The sequence below is a fragment of the Oryzias latipes genome, chromosome 16 (genome assembly GCF_053564925.1).
Source record: "Oryzias latipes strain Hd-rR chromosome 16, Olatipes_Hd-rR_3.1".
Lineage (NCBI taxonomy): Eukaryota > Metazoa > Chordata > Actinopteri > Beloniformes > Adrianichthyidae > Oryzias > Oryzias latipes.
In genome coordinates, this window is record NC_136252.1 from 13,405,920 (window position 1) to 13,431,552 (window position 25,633).

A 25,633-nucleotide genomic window follows, 5' to 3' on the forward strand; every position below is an offset into this window, starting at 1 on the left:
ATCTCACCCCAATTTCAAAATCCTTGTATTAGCTCCCATATGCTTCGAAATGTAAGATTTTAAAATACTTTTAATGGCCTTTAAATGTCTTAACAGTCTTGCACCTTCTTAATTCTCAGATCTTGATGAACCCTCGCAGAACATGAGATCCTCCAGCACTGCTAATCATTCCAACTGTGAAAACCAAAACTTACAGAGAGGCATCTTTTCAGGACCATGACCCTTGTTTTTGGAACAGTCTGCCGCAGAGAGCATAGATGGTTTTAGGACAAAGCTAATTTTATATTTTTTCTTTATTTTCATTTTTTGTGCTTTCTCGGTTGTGTCCTTTACCTCTGGGTCAGCTGCTGTTCAGCCGCTACAGTTCTAGATGGGAACCTGCATTGCCACCTTGCTGTTGTGAGGCTGGTCCCCACCTGTGATGCTGCACCTGACTGGCTATGCGGCTATCCCCAGAGGAAGAGGTCCCAACTATTAGTATTTCCACAAACCAACTTTTTCAATGTCTATCTCTATCAGTTAAGGGAGTGGGAGGTGTGAAAGAGGTTGGGGATAATGTCATGCCGCTCATGAAATAGCACTAACAAACACACACAAACATGCTGTGAGGTAACCAGAGGTCCAGTCTTCTTATCGCTACACTCCTCTCATGCTTCGTTCACAATGCCCTTGGCAGCGCTCATTCAAAAAACCACTTCCAATGAAAAGTCTTTGTAAACACATGTACAGTATATGCACATATTGGGCTTCCACGTTCAAAACTCTCATGTTCACACATTGCTCCACGTAGAAAACGTGCAGTCATGGAACGCACATTCAAAGTCAAACCAGCTAAACTTAGACCAATCAAGGGCTCAGATTTGGTAGTGATGTATGGGTAGCTTTTTTTTAATTAATGGATGCGCCAACCATTTGAAAAGTGATAATGAAGGAGAAATAAATAATTGCAGTTTGTGTCCGGATAGACTTATGTGACACCAAGTCCATAATATATATGAATAGAGCTGTGAAGGAAAAAGCCTGGAGAAAGCATGTTTAAGATCCTCCATTCAACACGTTCTTAAACATGCATCACGTGCCCAGTGTGTACGTAGTGTCACATTTTCTTCTTTACCGTTTTTTTGTCTTAGAACTTTGAAAAAGAAAAACAACTGTTCAAACTGAGGATGAGCATAGGTTCTCACTGTAAAAGCCTGACGTATAGGTTAAAGTATTTGTATTGTCTTATCTTATTATTATTCGTGTATGCAGCTTCTTATCAGTCACTCTTTTTTCTTATTTATGCTGTATGGGGTGTTTCTTTTTCACTGAAACATTTGTTGCATCATAACTGGGTTGCCCTTGATTTGTGTTTTTTGTGCCAGCATTTTAGCTGTAGCAAACAGAATTTTTTTTCTTTCTTCCACCACTCTCCCTCCTTTCACTGGCCCCCCACCTCTAACCTCAGGGCGGCAGCACCACCGCTCTGGAATCTCCACTGCTTTTCATTCCATTGACTTTAGAAAAGCTAAGCATATTTCATAGATAGGATTGTGAAAACACTGATCGTCTGATCCCTAAAAGTGAAGAAAGGGTCCTAAAAAGTTTTTATCTTTGCTTACTGGACTGTGGAACTGTCAAACCTAGACATAGCAGGGTTAGATTTTGCATTTCTGAACAGCAAAACAAGCCTGAGAGTGACATTAAAGACAATGTTTTGGCAGAAGAACCTGCATTTGGTAATTGGTGAAACTGAGAAAAGCCTTTACACGCAGATGGTTATGTAGGGTTGTTGTGAATTGGTAAGAGGGGAGCAACAGTCAGATACATTAAGCCCCTTTGTCTCATTTGGATTAGGAGTCTTATCCTTCACGAACACTGGTCAGCTGTTCATTCAGAAGACTGGAAGAGGAAAAAGAAAAAAACATGGGGCTTATATTCTGAAAAAGGATTGGTTCAGCTAGTACCATAGTAAACTAATGTGGAAGAACCCTGCACTGCATTAGTAGAGAATGTAAAAAAAACAAAGACATCAACCAAATCCAGAAATAACCAAAAGGTTACATATTTGAATTTCTCTTGGACAATGTTTAACCATTGATGCATAAAAAACGCATCAAATGGCTTATTGTTGTTGTCAGTTTGCTTCCTCAGAACCTTGGTACGCTAAAGCATGTAGAGTTCCTTATACTGGAGCTAAAGACCCAAGCCCAGTAGTTTCATGCCAATGCTTTGAATTGCACTGAAGGAACTCTCTGGCATGTAAAAATGTATTCTATGAAGCGTGAAGGTCTGTAGTGGTTGACTCAACAGAAAGTTGGTGATTTCAGTGTCTCATTATCCATTCTTTTAGTTTAAGTGGTCGACCACTCCATGACTGAGTTGCTATCATTCGCAACCATTTCCCCTTTGTTATAACGTCCCCGACAGTTTAACAACTTGACTTGAAAATGTAACTACTGGACACAGATGGGATTCTATCATAGTTTCAGAATACCATTCACAGAGCTCCTGACAGCAGCCCATTCTTTTATTAATAGAAGCAGTCTGCAGGTACAGGGGCAGGATTTTAAACCAATGTCCAATGAAACTGGAACAGCAGAATTTCTCAGTTGAATTGGTGACACCACAATCTTGGCAAAAGTGTGCTTATAATCTTAGCGTTGAAGTGATGCAAGACCGAAAAAAACATCTCCACTTAAAAACATCCATGTGAGCGCAGAGAAAAAAAGCTCATATACTGTGCACATGTAAAATAAATCAGAAAAAAAGTAAATACGGAACTTACTTCAAAGGACATTGGACAACCACATTTGGGCAATAAGCTTGTAGCATGTTTAACCTATATGATTTGTATCCTAAACTTACTTTCTTTTTTTGTTTTTGGCTCAGAGAAGCAATAACACAAAAGTTTACTCACCATTTTATGAATTTAGCTTAAAAGAGGTTAAAAAAGTCAGTCTGGAATACCAGACCTAAAACCCTGAATTCAAACATTATTAGAGAATTTATTCAAATATTCGGCATTAAACAAAGTCTGTTTTAATGATGGACATTTGTGTTACGAATTTGTAATAGCAAATGCAATATATGAACCTTTAAATAAAACCGTTAAGAAATATTTTATTCAATCTTGATGAGTTCTGATGATGACCAGCACAAAACCGAGAGTGGTACTAACCAGTTTGTAATCCTTGGTGGAGAGCTTGGTGAACCATTGGTTAAACTCCAGGACAGCTATTATAGCCACCAGATCCCTGAGGACAAGTGGAAGAAAACAAGTTGGAGTTTGAACTTTGTAGTAATAATTGCAACTATCACAACACAAAAGCACATTCTACAATGAAACCACGGCCAACACCTGTTCTCCAGGTGACTGAAGTCTTGCAGATTAAGTTCTCTGGTGTCTTGTGTTAAATAGATGGTGTCAACATCCTAAAGAAGAGAGAATGAACTGTAATAGTCTCTAGTCATCCGCTTTGTTAAGATTGTGTGCAACTGTAAACAAAAATTTAAAAATCAAGAAAAACGTATGCTTACCCACTGTACCTCTTCTCTGTAAGGCAGACCTAACCAGTCGCACACACATTTGTACATCTGGGAAAACCCACCTAGACAAAATGAAGGGAAAAAAGTAACCCTTTGGAACCTTGGGCCTAAATCTCAAATTTTGTCCACCGGTACTTTTTAATTGACCTCTGTACTTTCATTTTGGAAGAATACTTGCTTGCTTAGCTGGTATTATTTTAATCACTATAACCTCACCTATGTGACACCAACATTATTTTGTCATTTTTCTAAGTTTTATTAACACACTAGAGATAAAATCATACAAACACAGAAAATTCCATCAGGAAAAAAAAAGTCATTCATTTTGTTTTGGAAACCCCAAAAATGTCCAACAAACTGTTTTTTACAACATAGAATGAATGTTTTAGGTGATAATTCATAAAAACAACAAGAACAAATGTTTTAAACAAACTAATTTAAATGTTTTTGAACAAAAAAATTCCAGGCAAAATTGAGTTTTCTTTGTGTCCCATGATTAAACAGCTTCTGTTCAGCTGAACACATCACAGGTCTCACACCTTTATGACGGGACCTTACTTAAGTTATCCAGGCGGTGTTTGCTTTTGTGGGTTATGCTTCCAGGCAGCCCAAAAACATTAAATCTGTTTTCTGTGCGCTCTGTTGTCCATTTGACACTTTGTCAGGAATCCTTTTTCCCCACCAGCTTTTTGATATTTTCTCTAAAACCTTCCTTATTGTGCGAGTGGCAAAGAATAAAATTGGATTTCTACAGCTAGCTCCGCTCCTCCACACACACACACCACACACACACACAGTGGGTCCTCTGCTCCACGCTACAATCCATCTTCTGCCTTTTTTATAAAGATAAAAGATCACTTTTATCCAGAAACTACACATAACTGCCATATTCTCTCTTTCATTCAATATAGTCTCCATCACAGAATATAAAAACAAGTTGAAGTCTATTTTAGACAGTTTTATTACGCGGATGTCACAGCCGCTGGGCTGGACACCCCCTTCCATTGGTTCCCAAAGGTTAAAGAAGTAAAATCATTGAAAATGAGACATTGTTGAAAATCCAGCCAATGGAAAGCTTCAGTTCATGAATGGGGGCTGTAAGTAGACCAGAATACATACAGGCATACATTAAAACGTCCTAACTTCTTACCACAGGGTCCTGGTTCAGCCAGCTTGTTGTTCTCCCACAGAGTCTGCAGAGGGGGCAGCCTGTCAGAGGGCTCCATGGAGAGCTTCTTCATCACTTTACTGAGAAGATATGACAGGTGAGAAAACAGAGTCATATTCAGCAAAGAAAAATCCTTCCTCCCGCCTACCTTTATGAAAGCTTAAAGTAAAAAAAAAAATAAATGTTGCCAGCTCTGACTGCTCAAAATCAAACTCGGTTTGGTTTAGAAATGCATGTTTCTTATCTATACATAAATGTGAATACTGAAGGAAGCAATACAACATTAATTTTTACGATTAAAAAATGATCAGCAGTCAATCAGTTAAAACCTGTTTACCTTTTAGACCCTCTAAAGTTGACACAAAGTAATTTATGTCTATGATTTTTGCATTTTTTGTCATATTTCCAGCACTTTACAATAAATATGAGTTCAAGTGTTAAGCTATAGAATCTGTGCGCATGTGTAAGCATCTGCGTCATCATGAGATTTTTTTTAAACTGTAAGCTTGAATAGTAAATGAACTTAATAACAGCAAACAATGGGGAAAAAACTGCTGCAGGATGTAGAACTGGAGTGTCAAGATCCACACAAATGTAAACAGAATCAACTTACTAGGGCGGGAGGCCAGGACATATCCTCAGCAGACAGTTCCCTATGTGAGCCACCACCTCATTGACCTCCTCTGTGGAGGGCAGCCTCAGCGAGAAGGAGCCACGCTCATAATCTATGCATAGCTGAAAGGAGATATCCAGAGACAAGGAGGCCTGAAGCTGTTAGAAGATGTACATTTATAGGGAAAACGACAACCACAAATGCACCCATTAAGCTTAGAAAATGATGCGTTGCTTTTGACCTAGACTCTTTATTTTTTGATTGTAGTAGCAAAACAAAATGAACAGCACTATACACCATCTGAACAGTATACATATGTATTAAGATTTAGATATATGTGTATTAAGTTTCCTTTGTCAATGTGTTAAAAACAATGAATGCTTTTATTTGCTAAAGTGATCAATTCCCTAGAAAAGTATGATGCTGAATGCAAGTCTTCACTGATAATGTCAATAATTCTTTATTCATTTCGGATCTTCCCAATAGACATTTGTGTATTTTGGCAGAAATATGCAAGAGTAAACAGCTTAAATACCAACCCGTCTTGCACAAAGGACATTTTTTTATAGAAGAGGTTTTAATAAGCAAACGTCTCTCAACTGCTATAATCTGCATGACTATTCCCATCTTTAGGATTCAAAATTAATTTCAAAAGAGTTTCCAGAGGAATTACTCATTTGTTATTCTCATCATCTGACTTTTACTGCAGTTGTCTGCCATGAACAACTGCCATGCTACTGCTCAATTGAAGAGAACCCAACAACTGCACATATTCAAACTATAAGGTTCTGTGTTTGTTTGGATTGATGGGATTCACAAACATTTCCTACTGTATTTTTGTTTCCATTTGGGAAGATGTAAACATCAACCAATTGTAAATTTGAAGAATTATTTTTTTTAAATTACTGTTTCAAGAAAAAAAAAAATCTCCAGAATTTTAATGAAGATGCATCTTTTTTTCTACAGCCAAATAGCTATATAGAATTCTGGATTCTTAACCTGATTCACAAACAAAATAGTATTGTGAGACTGAAATATAAAATTAGTATAAAATTGTCTCATTCGTTTAGTCTTTTGTACCAAACTGTGAACCAGAACAGAATAAATCTCACAAATCCATCCATCCAACACACGAACAACATCCAGTTAAGATCAATGACATTAACTAATGCTGGCTAACCATTACAGAGCTAATCTGGATTATGCAAATGATGACATATAACAATATGGGTTAAATTAACATAATCCTAGCTGGTACACAGGAGACCTTCAATCACAGCATTAAGACTCTTCACATCACTCATGATAAGTGAGTTCAGCCGCAGGACAGATAAGCTTTTTGCTATAGAATCCAAAATCCTAAACCTAAAGTTCCTCAACCCACAACTACAATTTCAGTCTTCCTATAGAAACGCTATAGAAAACACTAGAAACGCACATTTGAATGCTAACAGCATTCATGCATCTCTGGAAAAGATCAAACCGTGAGGTGAAGAGGACTCTGTTATGAAAGCCTACTTTCCCGCTTGGAAAAAAATAAAAGACCATGGAATCCTTTTTGTATTTAACATTTTAAGAATTCAAACAATCTGGTGCCTGAAAGCAAACAGAACCTTCAGAAAAATCCATGCCTTTAGTCTGGACTCATTTCTTAAATGAACCACAGAATATAAATGATGCAGGCTTGTATTTAATCCACCAAGTTTGGAAAATTTAGAATGTAAAAATGGATCTGCTGGAGTGAACAGACTTAAAGTTATGGATTGGTTTGTGGTGGGATCACTTTAAATGATGAAGTTCTGTCTGAAGAAGAAACTAACTTTTTCATGTTTTATACTTAAATAGGAACTGCAAAAGAACATCTTTCCTACAAAGTATCAGCCATACGTAAGAATACTGTTATTAAAGGTATGGTTCAAAGTGAATATATCCAATAGTTTGTACGTTCAGAGGCGGGTTCTTTACCTGTGTCGGCTTGTTACAAGCAACTCCCTGGATCTCCAGATAATTAAAGGAGTGTTCCACCTAAAAATGATTGAAAACGTTAGGAGTTAAAGTCATAAATTCAGCTTTTACCATCAGACAGCTCAGCTTAGGCAAAAATACAACCACATTCAACAGACAATGCAATCAAGGCTTACAAGCACTTTTGAATGATCAACTTAGTTAACTGGATTTTAATTTCTTTCTTTACAATTTAAGGCTTGATTTGGAATATTTGATGGTTCCATAATAAACTGTCCACATGTGGTCACAGGGAAGGTTTTTGTGAAGTTAATTAAACCTTAAAATAAAATGGTTTGTGAAGTCAAAGCTTTGTGTTTTTCATGTCACATGAAAGACATCATCTACATTTATTGATGTTAATAGAGAACGTGGTAAAAAAATTGTGGATTGCACTAGATAACGCGTAGTCGCAGATGAAGAATCCTCAAGCTGGAAAAAAAAACAAGACAAATATCCACTTTTGTTTCCACATTAGTTCTGAACGTGGCATTTTTAGACAAAGAGAGCTGCCTCATTTTCTCATGAGCGATATAAAACCCCACAAAAGAATATCAATTGAGAAATGGAAATCCTGTGCAGGAGAACGCATGCTACAAAATGAGCACAAGTTGACTGCACATCTTGAGTGCCTGAGGGCAGGCCAGGCGGAGAGGCCAGACAGCTCCAGGTGGGAGCTGGGCTCCTGAGGCTCAGCTGAGAGATGAGGAAGGAGCAGATAAGCCTAAATCCGTCTGTCTGAATACACTATACAGTGTGTTTCTGTGTGTTTGTGTTACTACCTGATTCTATCGGATTTCTGTAGCTATTAAAGGGAAGAATCAAACAATGAAAAATGAAAGAGCTATATTCTTATTGGGCAAACGAATTTGCTAGTTAATTTTATGCATATTTACCCATTTTCTATAACGTAGCACCTATCGTGTTTATCTGCAGGCATTTTTTAATTCTGTTCAACCGTTTTTCCTACAGAAATGAATTCACAAATAAACAGGTAATGACGAATCAGATGGCAAATTTCAATGTTGTTTGTGATCCTCTAAAGATGACACATTTATTTCAACTTCTCGCCAACAATTTTTTAAAATATTTATAGGGGAAGAAGAGCATAAACACAAACACAAAGATGGTTATTGAACATGGTTTTCCTCTCATGTGTGAGATATTTGCTATGGGGAAATTACAAAACACAATGTGCAGGGAGTGTCCAGTTTTAGTGTTGTATTGCCCTTTCAGGAAACTATTTGTAATATTTAAATAAATTAATAATCAAAACATGTGGATCCCCTATACAGACGCTAAAAACATTTGTCCCCTCCACCTTTTCTCTGTTGGGTTTACATATCTGCATTTCTTTGATTATCTATTGCTTTCAAAGATATGCCAGGTATGAACTATAGGCTCTCATATCTTTTTTAAATTACATTTCTACTTGTTGTTCAGCTTTTCTTAATCCTCCCTGCATAAGCTGCTGAACCAAACCAGTATGTTTTTTTTTTTTAAATAGACAAAAGCCAGATATCTCATATGTTTTTTTGGTTTGTGTAGATAAAAGCTTCTTAAAAAAGAAAAAAAAGCTCCTGTGTAGAGGATAAAGTAAAGACTCTCCTCATCTACGGAGGAGTGCCTCCTTGTGCTGTTCCCTGCAGACTGATGGTTATCAAACTGAGCTGGTTGTGCTTTTTTAAAGAAACAAGTCCAGAATGTGAAATTTCTTTGTTTTACAAAAAACAACTTAAAGTAATTTCTTTACTACTAAATCAACCTTGCAGAGATGGGTTAGTTAGTTGCACCAGTAGGACTGCCAGTAACTTTGACTCCTAACCAGCAGCTATGCTTTCATGCTGAGAGGTGTATGCAGAACCGAATGCTGCTGACTGATTGTTCAATCATTCGTTCACTGTCCATCTGCCATTCAGATGCTTCCCCCTCTTTTTTGAGTTTTCTTTTATTTTTATTTTTGACAGATGTCCTACAAATTACGTTGTCTTAACATACACCTTCAGATTGATGATGGTGACTGAAATGAGTCAAAAATGTGAGCAGCCTCGTTTCAAAATCCGCTTTATTTCTATTGGATCCCAAACAGATAGATCGCTTTCAATAAACCTGAGTTTAAAAAATGTTTGGTCAGAGGGGTTTCGACAGTATAACAGAGTAAAAAAGGATACTCAGGAATGTAAGCTGTATAGTTACTGCAGGCTATTAAAGTAACCAGACAAAAGGAAAGAAGGGGGGTGAGCGTGAAGAGGAGTTCCTCTGTTGGACAGACAGCCAGACCAGCCCTGCAGCTTCTCAAAAAAAGCCAAAGCATCACATCTTCAACCACTGAAAAAAAGGAGCAAAAAGGAGCCTCTGCAGTAAATGCACAGCACAGACTTTAGATGAGAGTAAATGTTGAAGGATAATGTAGTTACCACAGAACAAAAACACGTATGAGTAAACATGCACAAAATGACCACATTTAAATTTAAACATAAAAAATTCAGCTTTGACTATTAAGTGCAGGGGTGGCGAACAAGTTTGACACCAAGAGACGAATTTTTAACAGTGAGAGTCAAAGAGCCACACCACACACTGACCTGCCAAGACGTACACACACAAACACCCAATTAAAGCCGTATTATTTTCCATAACACACTCCTCTCCCTGCAACAGTACAGCAAGTATTGTACTTGTGTTTATTTCAAGGAAAGTGTCCACCCTCAATACACACATCAAATGCAGCTTAGCCAGAGTTAACACAGTGACTACCCTGGAGGTCAGATACCCCCTCCACACACATACACACACACAGGTGCCTCTCTCTCATCTCACACACACACACACACACACACACACTATATATTACTCTTTTCTCTGCCTCTCTCTGACACACACAACGACTCAGTGACGGGCGGTGAGGTTGATGATGGTGAGGCACCGACTCCTCTGAAGTCAGATTTATGATGATAAAAACTGAATATTTAATAATTCTTTGTATCTCAACATTTCTCTTTCAATGACCCTTACACCAACAAATACATAAACATCTGGACAGAGCATCCTTCTGGTGTCTGAGTAATTCATATTCCCAATAAACACATTAAATACATTACATTTCAGATGTATGTAGCATAAATGTAATTTTGACCTTTAGTAAAAATATTTTACTTTTATAACTTTTCTTTTTCTTTTTTATTTAAAAACTAATGGTTGACTTTTTGCATGGAAAACTGATCATTGATGGAATATTCAAATATTCACGCAAGCATGCTCAGTCAGGTGTGTTTTCCAAACTACATCTCAGAATTTCTTACCTTGCCCAGTGATGGGATGGATGATCTCAGTGGGATTTCTCTTGTTTTAGTAATCCTCTGCTAATCAGGTTTATATTCAGTTGTAGCCCCTCTGAGCAGTTCCTGTACGTGAGTGTCGGTCAGAACGGACCGATGCCTTGATTTTACGTGTTTCAAAGTAATAAACAGGGACTGGCAGACATATATTAAGAACATCAACAGCAGATTGAGAGCAGCTCTTTTACACACAGGTATTTCGCCGTTGGCACAGTTCTCCAAAACGTAACAGGGCCTTCTTTCAAAAAAGATTTTAGCTTAATTTACTCATCTCCAGTTCGCTCGCTGCCTCATCAGTGACAAGCGGGGATCTCAGGCAGTCAGTCTCTGCAATAAAGGATCCATGAGAAAAGTGATCTGTGGTCGTTTCTGCTGCAGGTCCTCAAACTGCAAAGTAAAGTTTCCATCCAGTTGGGCAAGCAGCGTCACGTTCTGCGCTTTATTCATTTGGATAGCAGCCTTCTGCTGGGAACTCCGCAAAGAAGTGGGACAGATTGCCGTTTTGAATGTGCACTTTGAAAAGCTTCAACATGTTCATAAAGGAGACAAATTGTGTCAGATCAGGAAGTGACTTGACATTCCATCCAGTAAAAAAGTAAGAATCTTCCCATTCTTCCAGAAACGTCCTGTTTTTTATCTTTATACTCTGAATTTCACCATTTTGACCATGAGGGTAACAGTCTGCATGCACATCAAATGTTTACTTATTTTTTCCGGCATTTGGCGTATCCCGCGCAAATGATTGGCGGTCACTTATGTGTCATGTTAAACCTTTCCTGCGGGATGAAGGTAGTTCGGGGTTCACTTCCCCAGTTCAGACCCTCAGAGCCTCCAGAGCGGGGTAATAAAGAGTCATTCATCTTCTTCTGGGGGAAACGTTCTCTTATTACGGTTCTCCTACCTCCGAAAAACACAACATGAATGCACACACTTCAGCTTCACGCTCTCTCCCCCTCTCACGCTGCACGCGCTCTTCACTCCTTCTCTCACACGCACGCGCGGTGCCAGCACATATACACCCCCACTGCACAACAGTCGGGAGCAGCATCAAAACACACACACTGCCAAATTACTTCTTTATTATTTATTTTTAATACCCTCGGATGCTTTTGAGTGTGGTTTAAGAGGGAAAAAAATATGAAATGAAGCACAGTATATAGAAAATGTGATAAGACGCAAAGAGCCGCATGCTTATTGGCCGAGAGCCGCATGCGGCTCGAGAGCCGCGTGTTCGCCACCCCTGGTTTAATGTTTGAAGTTTTTATAACAGGAAACAGAGCTTAAACAGGAAGTGACTTATCTGTTTTGAGATTTCACTTTAAACTGCAGGTTTAGGCTTTGTGTCCAACAAATGCAGACATTTATTGTGAAGTATAATCAAATAGCTTCCCTTTTTGTTAAAAATATTAGTTATGTCCATTTCAGGAAAGTTTATTTACTATACATTTATATATTTCTTTTTTGCGTGACGTAACAAATAATATAAAGCTTGATTGTGAGGTGGGCATTGAACTGCCACCCCTCCATTGTAAGAACTTATTGATGCAATAGGAATAGCTGTTAAACTGCCCCCACTGTCTGCTGGAATAAATACTGTGCATTGCTTCTGCTGACATCAAAGCAATCAGATTGAAAAGGCATTGGTTTCTCCTGCTGACTCTTGGCACAGTGGTGAGTGGGGGAAGAAAGACAGTCGGTGGGGGGGGATTATAAGGCAAGAAAAAAAAAAGAGAGGCTGCTGGGACTGCCTTTAGGAGAGCAAATATGGGAATGCCTGAAATCTGTCTCAGAGAAGGAAAAGATGACGGTTTAGTGCAATGGCCTCTTTGCTCAACCAAACTGAAAACAGCTGTTCAAAGGACAGAAACATAAACGATTCATCTGAATTCTCAATTATTGAGTTCAAAGCAGATGGTGAATTACATAATGCAAGAAAGTTACTGGTTTATAAAAACAATTGGGAATACTATACATGCAACAATATCAGACTAAATAAAGTGCATAAAAATATGGACAAAAATGACTTTGATGCTGAATCGAAGCTTTAAAAAAGGGATTTTCCAAATATGGATTGAATATATTCCTTTGAGAGTTTTTTTTTTTTTTTTTTTTTTTAGAAAAAACAGTGTGTGTGTGTGTGGGGGGGGTGTCCACTGGTGTGTTCAGAGTGGTTGGTGCCTAAAAGCACATACAGTATTTAACCATGTCTGTTCTATATAGAATGCTAATGAACATCCCAGTTTATTTTACCGTTCCCCACATCCAGATTGAAACTAGACCTGGTAATCTTTTAATGTCTAAGGTATAAATGATGCAGCTCAGAATGTCTGTAGTTTAAAAGATACAGGTCGGAATGTCCGAAGTTTGAATGATGCAACTCGGAATTTCTGTAATTTAAGGGATGCAGGTCGGAATGCAGAAGTTTAGATGATGCTGTTTGGAATGTTCAACTTTAAATGATGCAGCAAAGAATGTCTTATAATGAATAATGCAGATCGCAATGTCCAGAATTTGAATGAGGCAGGTCGCATTTCTGAAGTTTAAAAGGATGCACTTTGGAATGTCTGTAGTTTTAAAGACATGGGTCAGAATGTCTGAATTTTCAGTGATGCAATTCGGAATGTCTGAAGTTTAAAAGATGCAGTTTGGAAGGTTCAGTTAGTTGTAAATATTAAAATGGCTTAAAAGTCCAGAAAGGTTTGCATAAAATTACATAACATATAACCTGCAATGAATAATGTCTGTATTGGTGTGACCCACACCAGAGTTCATTTTCTTTGGTAGTCCACTGTTTACAGTGGGAGTAAAAGCTTACCTGAACAACGATGTGAAACAAAGAAGTAAACTCCAGCTTTTTTGTAAACCAAAGAAAGCAGTGATGCAAGCAAGGGCATTTTCTGTGGGAACGATGACACGTAATACAAATTGTGAAAGTTAAGGTGCAAATCAAAAATACCCTGGAAAATAGATTTGATAATTGTAGTTTAGTGGTGAGATGAATGTGTCTAACAATAAGAAACTCTAACCATAATTAGCAAGACTAGTCAATTTTCATCTTTTTGAACGATTTTCTTCCCCATTAATGCTCCCCTCAGCCAAATTCATCCCCAAATGAGCAGCTGTTGGAACAGCATGGCGTTTCCAGGTGGTTTAGCCAACTCAGTGTGAAGATAAACCAAACTATATGACGATTCAATATTTGTTGTCCTTCCCTGCTGATACCAACTGAAACTATCGTGGTGTTACACCACAACAGTCTCCCTTAAAGAAATTCTGCCCTTACCTTGGTGGGGATTCGAGCTGTCAAGAGGTAGGCACGGTAGGATGCAAGCGCCTAAAAGAGAACAAAGTAATATTGTAAATTTATAGCTATATTATATTGCAATATAACATTAAAGTAATGCTGTAATTAATATATAGCCCACTCAGGGTATCACCATCCAGAACAAACAAATAAAACAGGGAAATACCAAAACACAGGACGGATTGGTGATCCAATTCAGAAAATGATGCTTGGACCAATCCCAAGTTGAGAACATCACTGCTTATGGCTTCCTGTTTGTTTTGGCTCAGCCTTCCGAGCGTATCATCCACCAGAGACTGCAATCAGCTACAGCACATGGAATTTTTTGCAGCTCTGTGAGGGAGGTGTCAAATCTAGCACTAGGGCTGAAAGAAAACTGCCAGGCAACCTTTTATTGACTTTGATGAAATGAATAAACAAATTACAGTACCCAGAATTCCTAGAGGGGCCAAGAGACCGCAGGGGATTGGCTAGAGGAGTCAATGGGAAGTGCTGTATATAAACATACTTTATGATTCCAAACAAGTACCTTTTTAGGATCTTTATTTACACATCACAACACAAAGTTGAAGCCCAGTATGTATCACTCCACGAAGCTGCAGACTACAATAGCCGTAATGCTCCAACAATACACCAAGCAGTACAGTTTAGTGTGCAGTACTGTTTTTTTTTAAACGTTTTGACTGATTTCTGATGGTTATTTACCACATAGAATCGGTTTGAGATCTATGTGCACAACAAGAACACACACATAAAATACACAGGATAATAAGCTGCTCTGTCATTTTTTTGAAAATTAAAGGATTTTAATCTCATGATCCAAAGATTTTTGATGGACGAATACAATCTTTTTTTTAAATTAAACTCTTCATGTACCAAATGAAGATCGGTTTGATCACGAGGCACGAAATCAATCAAAAGAAACAAGAGTTTAATCAACAAAACTAATGTTGTCTTTGATATTTTAGGACAAAAACATGTCATGACTGCAGTTTTTCCCTGTCTGAATATATCAGATCACACAGACGCCTGACCTTTAAGTCATCAACGAGAGACTTCAGCTTTTTAAGAGGACATGTTTGATGGAAATGAAAACAGCCAGAAGGACAGTGAGTAATAGCGCTTTCAAACTATCACTTACATTTCCAGACTAATCAATACATCTATTTCAGTGGCTGAGCTGTTGCTCACAGCACTCAAGACAACGCTCTTAGATATCATTGGACATCTGCTGAAAAGAGGGAATAAAAATGGATTGAAGAAAATGCATAAAAGTAAAGGGAAATTTAGAAGCCCCATCATATGCATAAAGTACATAAAAAACAATGACTGACTTGAAGGACGGGGAAGGATTAAAACTGAGAAAATATAAATGATGACAGGACTAGGTTGACTTTTTTTTCCACCCCAATGGATGGGAAAATATGAAACAGAGGGAAGAAGGACAGGCTAAAAGAGGACGACTCCCAACACTCAGCAGCTCAGCTCCACAGGCAGCTTTTGTGTTTTGATGTGATGGAGACAGACAGGCAGGCCTGGGCAGCCAAAGATAACCTCTTCTAGAGAGCCCAAGTCATCACTGTTTGACTCGGCTCTCACAAGCTTGTTTTATTCCAGCACAGCAGCTTATTTGCATATTTAAAGAGGTAGTCGAAGTGTTAAAAATGATTTTAAATTGTACTATAAAATGTAAAAGTTGTCTTTTATTCACCATAGAAAGAGCCTTCCAGTTTGATTATCACTCTACTAATGCAATTCCTTCAAAAGGTTTAGACTAAGGTTAATATTTTTTTGTTTTTCAGGGAAAAAAAACATTAAGACAATGATTTGATCAATATGATTGGTTTTGTTCTGTTTAAAAACAGAACTTTCAAAGTTTGGTTAAATCTGTAAACATTAAGAGATGCTTTACTTTAATACATAATTAAAGGGGAAAATGTAAAAACAATTTAAGAAACTTTAACTTGGTCTCTCAGTTTTTTTCTTTGGATTTTGTTCCCACACCCTTCCCCCAGGCAATGCATGACTGACCTTCTGTAAAACTCCCTCCATCTGCCCTTTAAGTGGGCAAAGGCATTACACCATGTGACCTCCGCCCCTTTGCAACTTCTTTTCCACTCCGCTCTATTCACACTCACTACCCTAAGTGGATTTAAGTCTTGAGCCTTCCTGCCAAGTCAGTGATTTTGCACCGAGTAGCATCGTGCCCTCGGCTCCACTTAGCCAACCAGATGGCAGCGTCACTGGAGCAGATCTTTGGGAGCAAAAAGAGCATCTGTCATTGACTCTTTCACTGTAAAAGTCTCAGCATACACAGACTGGTAGCTCACATGTGAGGTATCAGCTCTGATTCCTAAACCAGCAGAGGTATTCCTTGCCTGCAACACGTGCACAAGTATGGACACAAAACTCTGTTATAAGATATCAGATCCACTGGGATTTTTCTCTGCTAATGTAAACACGCAATAGGGTTGGGCGATGTCCCCTAATTTGGCCGTTGACGATGTTTGCTGTCAACCATCGGGATGGACGATGACATCGTCGGGGGGGGGGGGTATTTTTACATTTTTCGTTCTTATATAACTGCTATTCGTTATTTTGCTTTTTTCATTTTATTTCCCAACTAATAGTTAATCCGCGATGATCCAGTATAAACTGAGGGAAGTGACTTTAACAGAAAAAGTAACAAACAAAATAGAAAAGAAGTAGTCCGCTCCCGCACTTAAACTAGCGAAGTGGACCGGCGGAGGGCAGATTTACAGCTTTATGTTTGATGGGAAGGGGGGGGGGGGGGGTACATGAGCGGTATGTGTGGGAGATTTAAGACTGCGATCCGTCCCGCAGCTCCAAAGCTAATGTTGTTAGCCCGTGTGTTAGCATACTGCTAATCCTGGCTACGTTCAGAAAAAGCACTGACCACACGGATTAAAATTCAAATGATGAGCGAAGAGGTGTTTCATAATAACCGTAACATTATTAAAAGCACGTTTAGAAGATCGTCTCGTATTTTACCGAGCTGACATGTCAATGTATATAGCCGCTCGGCGCTGTTATTGTTTTGTATTGAATCGTTACATTCAATAAAGTTTGGAAAAAAAGCCGCTCGGCGGAAGTTGTATCCTCTTCCGGTTTTCAAACTGCGCATGTGTGAATACTGCGCGTGTGCGAATGATTTATTCCGACCGAAATTGTGACCTTAGTGAACGTTTTTATATTCTGAAAACATTTTTCTGGGCCCATCTACACGGTTGGATTCTAATCCGACCATTGATCCCATCAAGATATTTTGTACATGTAACCGCGGCTTATGGTGTCGACGCGCAACGTGGCGGGGGCGTGGCATCACGATGGTGGTCTCTCCATCGGGATGTCAGTCACCCATCACGATGGACGATGATATCGTCCATCGGCACAACCCTAACACGCAACCAAGAAAACTGAGATTGAACTTCCTATCACTTAAAGACCCATTCTCATCATATTTTGATCTATTTCAAAGTGTTTCCAGTGTTCTTTTAATTTTTTTTATTATGCCGCTTTTAGCCCAAATTAAAAAAAAAACTGTGTTGTTATCTAGGACATAATTCAGTTCCTCAGAAATTCCCCACAGATATGTGAGTGGGACCGTTGGCGCAGAGCAACCGTGCCCCTTCCCCTTTCCCTCCAGAACAGGGAGCTTTTGGCCCATCCAGCTTATTTTCTACATCACAAATCCACTCTTTTTCAAACAGGATTTTGTTTTCATCTGTTCCTAATGTACAATGATTCGAATAAAGAAACACTCAGAAATGTCATTTAACCTTAATTTTCTTAAATTATGTGCTCCATCATTACAACTAAAAGCCACAAGAACATGTTTAAAAAACACAAATGTCATCAGAGTGGGGCTTTAAATATTTTCAGCATCAACATTAAACATCTTTCTGTCAAACAGTTCGGTGACCTCATTCATGCATGTGAGTTAAGCCACATCTGCCCATTGTCACACCATTTATGTTCCTATGGCAACAACTGGCCCATACTAGACTCATGAATTTGACACACAAACACCATCATTGTGACAGACAGTCAGTGGCGCTGCGCTGCATAGCTTTCTTCAAGCATGTCAATGAGTATTCAACCCCCCCTTCCAAAAAATGGTCTCACTTGAACACAGTTGGACTGAATCTCTGTAGAAAGCAAAGCAGTACAGAGCGGTGCTTCATCTGCACCCATTCAGCTGAGGCAGCACTCAGCAACAGGAAGTCTACCCTCTCCAAAAGGACTTTTATTCCCCCAACATGTCTCAGTGTGCCTTCATGCTAAATTATACCCATCCATCACACCATTTCACCTCATTTGCTTGAGTTTTTTTTTTCTTTGAGACTCAAGTGGGACCAAGCAATTCCACAGACAACCTTGACATGGCTGAACAGAACATCTGACTAAAATGGTCAGACATTGGGCTTGGCTTAAACGTGAATATATCAAATACAACTGAACTTAAACAAAACAGTCTCATCCTATCTACGAAATCGATTATCTTTTAAGGCATTTCTTTTATTTTAGGCATAGAAGGCTTTGTTTTAGTTTTTGTTGAAAGAACACATAATTTTACAAGTAAAAGTTCCATCTCTGCATAAATCCTTAGTTTGGTGAAAACAGTTTTTCATAACCAAACCGAATTGGTTTTTGAGCGAAATCCACAAATAAATTGATAACTTAAGCAAAGAGGAAAAACTTGAAATTGATAGTATTGATCAATACTGGGCCAATACATCAACAGATAGCTTAACAAAAAATAACAATTTCCATTTTGCTGCAACAGTTTTATTGAAAAAAAAGTTAAAATAACTTGGTAAATGGCGTATACTTGTATAGCGCCTTTCTTCCTACAAGGACAAAGCGCTTTACAGTCACAGACCCATTCACCCAGTCACACACACATTCACACACTGATGGCGGCTCCGCTGCCAAACACAGGCGCCTGCCTACCACCAGAGGCAAGGTGGGGTTCAGTGTCTTGCCCAAGGACACTTCGACTCATGGGCGTGCAAAGCGGGAATCGAACCTGGAATCTTATGATCATGGGTCGACCGCCCTACCGCTGCACCACGGCTTGCCCCAGTTATAGTCTTAAGTTATTTACTTAATACTTAAGTTATAGTCCAACTTTTAATAGCTTTCTGTCTATTGGTTTATTGTTCTAAAGTTGGTAACTTTTTTGTGGTTGCACTACGATAAGTCAAGCATGAGTGAATTCCAACTAACCCAATCTACTGCTAATAATAATACTTATTTAAAGAATCTTTCATGTCTCTTAAGGTCACTGCACAGATTAAAAAGAACGACACTCACCTGGAAACACTTATGTTTAAAAAGTGAAATTAAAAGGATAAAACAACCATTTTAAACAAATGTCTAAACTTAGAAAAACAAAAAAAGGAGTTCAAATGCTTTTCCCCATGACAAAAAATACAATCCAACATATAGTATGTAATACTTTGATTTGTCCTCCATCACTACCTGCTCTCTCAATAACATTAGGTTACCTAAAAGCCTAAAATTGTTAGCCAGGTTACAGCATGTCAAAATCAGAATAACAATGAAGGAAGTAAAATTACAGCAACAGCTCAAAAACATGTATATAGAACATATAGAAAATTATACATTGTTCAACCAATTCTGGGCAGAGCCAGGCTTGTCTTAAATGTGGCTTCATGTGCTTCCAATTGCCGTGACTTTAAATTTTTTACCAAATAGTTTTTAATGAAAAGCCATTAAAAGAAAGTGATGACCTTGCGTTTGGTCATTACTCAACAAAGGCCTTGCCTTTAGGGACAGAAAAAAATGGCAATAAATGTTTATTGCAAGATTTACAGAGCTGGAATTTTTAAGAAGTCCCGCCCTTAACGCCCCTTTTACACAGAAGGAATAATCAAATAGCTGTAACTGCACACATAAATGAGAAGGATTGTGGAGAGGATAATGCTCTTGGAATGATTTATTCTCCCCAGTTTTTTTTTTTTAATTGCATCAGCGTGTCCTTCACAAGCTCAGAGATAAATATAAAAGAATTAAGAAGTGTGGGCTACAAACAAATTGAGACAGAGTGGAATCCATGGAAATAAAGAGGATGAGAAGAAGGCACAAAAACACAGGAAAAGGAAAATACTATATGAGACTATGGGTGTATTCATACTGGTAAGGCTCCTTAAGTCTCCTTAATTTGGTTCGAATTGAGTCTTAAACCTTGCGTATGGTCATTATTCAGACTGCCATCAAGCTGACTTTTCTGTTTCAAACCAAACCTGGTAAACAAAACCATGTGACAGTCATTGGCCAGGAATTACGAGGGTGGGGCAAAGCAAATAGAGACAGAAATAATGGCAGTCCTGTGCTGTGCAATCCTTCTTGGGAGAGTTCCCTGATTCAAACTTTATTCTTCACTGACCAATTTTGAACGCCTGTATCAACGTCAGGTACAACGGTTTTTATTTGCTACTTTGGACGGCTGACGCATGCTGCAAGGCAGTAACTGGCAAAAAAACGTCTAAGAAGGTACACCGATGCGTGTACAGCCACATTTCTCATCGTTGTGGTGCTATAGCATTGTTGTAAGATCATTAAGGAAGTACATGGTAGATTTTAGGATGACACAGCAGCGCTGGGCATGTGCCGCGTAACGAGACACAGAAGCCTTGTTAAAATAAATGTTCTAACATGTAGGCAGTTGGACCATTTTTCTGTTTGACAACACGACAACCGTTGCTCTGCATTGTCGGCGGCTCATCGGTTGCTTCAGTCCTACTGTGGTTACATTATGTGAAGACCAGCTACGGTGGCCGTTTCGGTCCAGTTGTTCTGGTCCGAGCATAGCGCTTATTCTGACTGAAGAATATCAGAATGAACTGAAGCTCAGTTCGATTGGAAACGAACCGAGACCACCTTGAAAGATGGATTAGAGAGCGGTTCCTGGTCCCGAACCTGGGTCCATTTGGGGGTATTCAGACAAAACATTTGTTCCGGATTATTGGGGGCAAAGAAAATGAAATGAAATCAGATTTGATAACGAAATCAGATTTGAAGGTGAGTAATTTTATTTTATTTTAGATACTTTAACCTAATGTGCCAAAAAATAATTTAAAGCAAATCTGCATCTCAAAGATTAGAGATTTGATAATTGTATTCTTGCTTTGGATTTATAGACTAAAGAAGAATTATGTCATAAAAGCAGAGCAAAAGCAAAAGCAAAGAATTTGGTCTTTTATTTTTATTCTGTCAAACAGTTTAATGCTTAAATTGTATGTTTTTAATGTAGAGTTTTTGCATGTTATTTTTTGACTCCTTTAATGCACTGGCTAACAAACACTATGATTTGACAGATATGGGGTCAATGAAACCTACAAAAATGTGTTAATGCTGCACAAATACTTTAAACCTGTTAAACACCCTTGAATGTAAATGAAGGAATGGCTAAGAAGAAAAGGTTTAAAACATTTTAGTATAAGTAGATTCAGAGAACCATTATCCAAAAACATTTCTTTTATAAAAATAATTTGTTACTCTATTAGATTTTTTTAAAGGATAGCTGCTTAAAGTGTAGCTTCAGTCTTGTCCTTTAGACTTGCACCAAAACACATCAGCACACAGAAATGTAAGAGTCCAAAATAAAAGAGATTCAGTAATAATATAGCCTATATAAAAAAAAAGAAAATAAAAGTCACCCCATAACACTTTCACATTTATTAGAAAATTTTCAAATACTCATGAAATCATGTACCTACTGGATTTTCTTTCCACTGAAGTACCAGTATATATTTGTTCATATAAAGGATTTTCTGTTTGCTTCAATACTAATGACTAAATCAGACTGATGCTGCTTAATCTCCGTCATCTGCACTGCGCATTCTCATAAGCTGCAGCAGCAGCCACTGAAAGAGACATCAATTTTCTTTTATTACTGCCCAGCTCATCATTATGTGTTTTTACTGCTGGAGAGCCCAGCTTGGTGAGGAACAAAGACACCCGACCGTAGTACTTCCTGAACAGCCCTGATTGGCTGGTATCATCGGACCACAGCTGCATCGAGCTGAGGCATCAATAAAGTGAGCGTGTGATCGTGTCATGCTTTATTTTCATTTTGCCCTGAAATCGGCTGCCGACTGCTCAACATTAAAAATAATGATTGAGAGGAACAATGAGCATTAGAAATAGATTTGGATGGGAGGAATTCAGAGGCAATAAAAACCTCATAAAGCTTTAAACATCCAGAATGATCACTCAAATTTCTGTTGTTTCTCTTTCGGCTTTTCCCATCTGGGGTCGCCACAGCGAACGAGTCGCATGGGAAACTTGGCAATGTTTTACGCCGGATGCCCTTCCTGACGCAACCCTCTCAAAGCAACCGGGCTTGGGACCGGCATAGAAGTAGAGAAGGGAACAGGGAGCAGCCCGGAGTTGAACCTGGGTTTCACGGATGGAAGGCACCGCAAACCAGCACGAGCTAAACCGGCTCCCGATCACTCAAATTTCTGAATATGAATATTATTTACACGAAAAAGCCCAAACCCATCAACTCTTACATCAGATCAGAATTATTTTTGTCTGATTCCAAGGTTTTGTGCCTACTTGAAGAAACACAAGCTTCTCCTGTTGGAGCAAAGCCAACCTGCAGAGGGTCCTTGTGAACTTTTAGGCCACAGACGAATCACAAAGGCTCATTCATTCATCAGCATGCCAGCTGAACACAATGGGGAGGAGGTGAGTGAATGTGTGTGTGTGAGGGAGAGGGTGTAACCATCAGATTCTCCACCAAGGTTTTCCTTGTACATCAAATGCCATAACAAGACAGAAACATTTATGAGTGGAAAACCTTTCCAAGCTGCATAATGGTAACATCTGAAGAGCAGGACGAGAAAGAACCAGTGAGAGAAAAAGAGAAAATGCACATAAAGGCAGAGCCAGGAGGGTGGAGATGTTTGGCATGACGCGCATTTTCCATCTACAGTGATTACTCAACATCAGTAGACTCAAATCCCACATGTACTTGCTGTTGACCAGCAACAAGAACATAAAAAATTGGGATTTAGGTCATTTTAACAAAATTTTGCAAATAAAAAATGATTTCAGGATCTTAAAAGAATCCCTTTTAGCCAAAGATACATTTATTAAACTGGAGAAAGCCTTTCAGACAAAATTTGAAAATTTACAGTTGGTATTTTACTAATGGCCTGATCCAAAAATTCTTGTTTTGTTCTAAAATGTACATTTTGGAAAAGATGTGTTATGTTGTGTTTGTTTGTGGACATCAAAATGTGCAAAGAAATCATTTATAAACATGTATAGCTTCACAAAGTTCTTTTTCAGACTGTTTGGGTGGACATTTTTTAGGTTGGGGTTGAGAGGGGCTGTAAGCTAGTGGGAGAGAGTGTAAACAAAAGGATGATGGGAAAATGTGGACAGGCTTAAGGCCCGTTTACACCGGGACGAATTTCGCCGACGTTTAACGCCTCGTGACTAAACAAAGGGCACCAATGAGAGTGTGCACACCGACGCGAAAAAACGCCACGCGTCAAAGCGTCAAAAAAAAAAAAAAACGCCTCGGGTTCGTTTTTTTTTTTTTTGACGCCTCGCGTCGAAATCTATTCGACCAATGAGAATGGCGCTTTTGCACACGTGTCTGGAGCTTCTGAAGTTACAGTAAACCACAACTTGGGGGCGCTCAAACACAAAACTGCCTTGCTGAGCACACATACCAGCGAAGAAATAATGAACCAAGCACCAGTTGGAGCTACTGATGCTTGAAATATTCATGTTTTCTTTGTATGATTCTGACAAGCACGTAAATACCTGCTCTCTTCTTCTGAGTGAAAAGCGACTTTAAGAAGCGTAAAGTTGCGCAGCGCCACCTTGTGTACAGGAGTATTTCTGTTTTACATTAAGCGCCATCTAATGTCAGGGAATGAAATTGCATGTTCGCTCGGCTCATCGTCAGCGAAAATCACCTGGGTGTGAACACAAAAAACGTGGCGAATAACGCCTGGCGTATATTCGTCCCGGTGTTTACCCTGCGAAAAAAAAGTCCTGCCCACAACTTAGAGGTGAATTTCCACCACTCTACAGAAACTATCTCCAAGAAAGTGACACAGGTTTTCTGATGTTGCCTAATTTTAGGTCCCAACCAGAGTGCAGCCAATTTCCTCCGAATTTGGGCTAATTTAGGTGCCAAGCACATTTACATAAAAAGATTATCACAGAGGGAGCAAATCTCTTAATTTAGGTTTAAATTAAAAAAAATTGGGATTTTTTTTTTTGCCTGTGGCCTCCTATTACTCTGTATGAAGTTAAGCCAATGAAGTATTCTCTTTTAAATAACCAGCTGTTTTTTAGTACCTGTTTTTTTTGGAAAATCCTCTATTCTAGGATCTGTTTTGTTTTAAATTAACAACGCTGTTTCAGAATTTGAAAAGGCACACTGCTAGGCCAACCTTTTTTTATTTAAATGAATTCTGCTTTATTGTTGACAACCCATTTCATTTATTCCTAGAAAAAGACATGATTAGGTTCATCGGATCCAAACAATACTGGCCTACAAGCTCCATTCAAAAAGGGCTGATAGGAGGAAGAGTCAGCCTAAACAGCAGCATTTGGCCACGGCAGTTCATCAATACACAGAATTCAAAAGGCAATGGATTGATCAGCAGTCAGGGAAAACTGAGCAATATTTGAAAAATTCAAGCTATTACAAAAAGTCTGTTTTCAGTTTTTCACCAGATTCAGCAGTTTCCTTTTTTGATTTGACTTCAGCAATGTCTCGATTTTACTGAAAACAATTCATCTTTCATTTCTACCCAACCTTTTTCTTATAAATATTCAAAGAAACTTGTCCAAGACCCCTGAACTGAGACAGAAAAAATGGAAACACAGCAGCTGACTGCATAGTAGCTGTAGTGTAAACTCAGCAGGAGGACTACGACTTGTTTGACACATTTCATCTGTATGGCCGGCTCAAAATGTCATCCTCATCATGTTTATGGTCATCAGCCCACAACAACAGAAAATGCATGGAGGCCTGAAAGGAAACGCTTACATGTTTTACAACATAAGTGAACTGAAGCAAGGCTTTGATGAACAAGAGGGATCCATTTTTTACATCCATAAACATCCAACCAGGTGAAGTTTTAACATCATGAAACCTTAAATTGTGATAATTTACTAGAACAGTTCCATGTAGAGTCAATGTGCTTCTCAGCTTTGAGCTGATAACAGATCTCAGAAAACAAGCAAACGCTGGAGACTTCAAAGAGGTTTAAAGAATGATTATGGCTCTGCTATCCAAATCTTAAATATCATCAAGACACCACAGTGAGGCTGGCTGGATACGCCAATGTCTTATAGTCACTTGCATATCATGTGCACACCCCATGCGTGCAGCATTGGGGTCAGTAGGGGGCCGGTACTTTCACTTTACTTCTGACTACATGTGAGGCGCTGGGCATCATAGGACAGTACAACTTCAATTAGCCTTACAGTTACTTCACAATCCACATACCACGTACACAACAATGGTACTTTTTATATTTATCCCTTGAGGTGGCTTCATGAGCCTCAAGGAACTGCAAAACTCACCTGCAGTCCTCTTAAAGGCCCCATCTCATACAAAAACTTTTTGAGATTTTAAGTGTAATATAATGTTCCTT

General features: G+C 38.7%; 1 protein-coding gene across 4 annotated transcripts in view; it reads right to left on the bottom strand.

The window, feature by feature from the left end:
- The window catches only part of LOC101156675 (F-actin-uncapping protein LRRC16A), a 69,672-nt gene that overhangs the window by 35,098 nt on the left and 8,941 nt on the right, over nucleotides 1-25,633 (bottom strand). For all 4 annotated transcript variants that reach the window (XM_023964166.2, XM_023964164.2, XM_023964165.2 and 1 more), the window contains exons 3-9: nucleotides 13,932-13,982; nucleotides 7,275-7,334; nucleotides 5,310-5,431; nucleotides 4,679-4,776; nucleotides 3,520-3,590; nucleotides 3,341-3,414; nucleotides 3,161-3,236 (exon numbers count right to left, since the gene is read on the bottom strand). In XM_023964166.2, coding sequence (XP_023819934.1) covers nucleotides 3,161-3,236; nucleotides 3,341-3,414; nucleotides 3,520-3,590; nucleotides 4,679-4,776; nucleotides 5,310-5,431; nucleotides 7,275-7,334; nucleotides 13,932-13,982 — 552 coding nt within the window. The remainder of the gene's footprint in view (nucleotides 1-3,160; nucleotides 3,237-3,340; nucleotides 3,415-3,519; nucleotides 3,591-4,678; nucleotides 4,777-5,309; nucleotides 5,432-7,274; nucleotides 7,335-13,931; nucleotides 13,983-25,633) is intronic.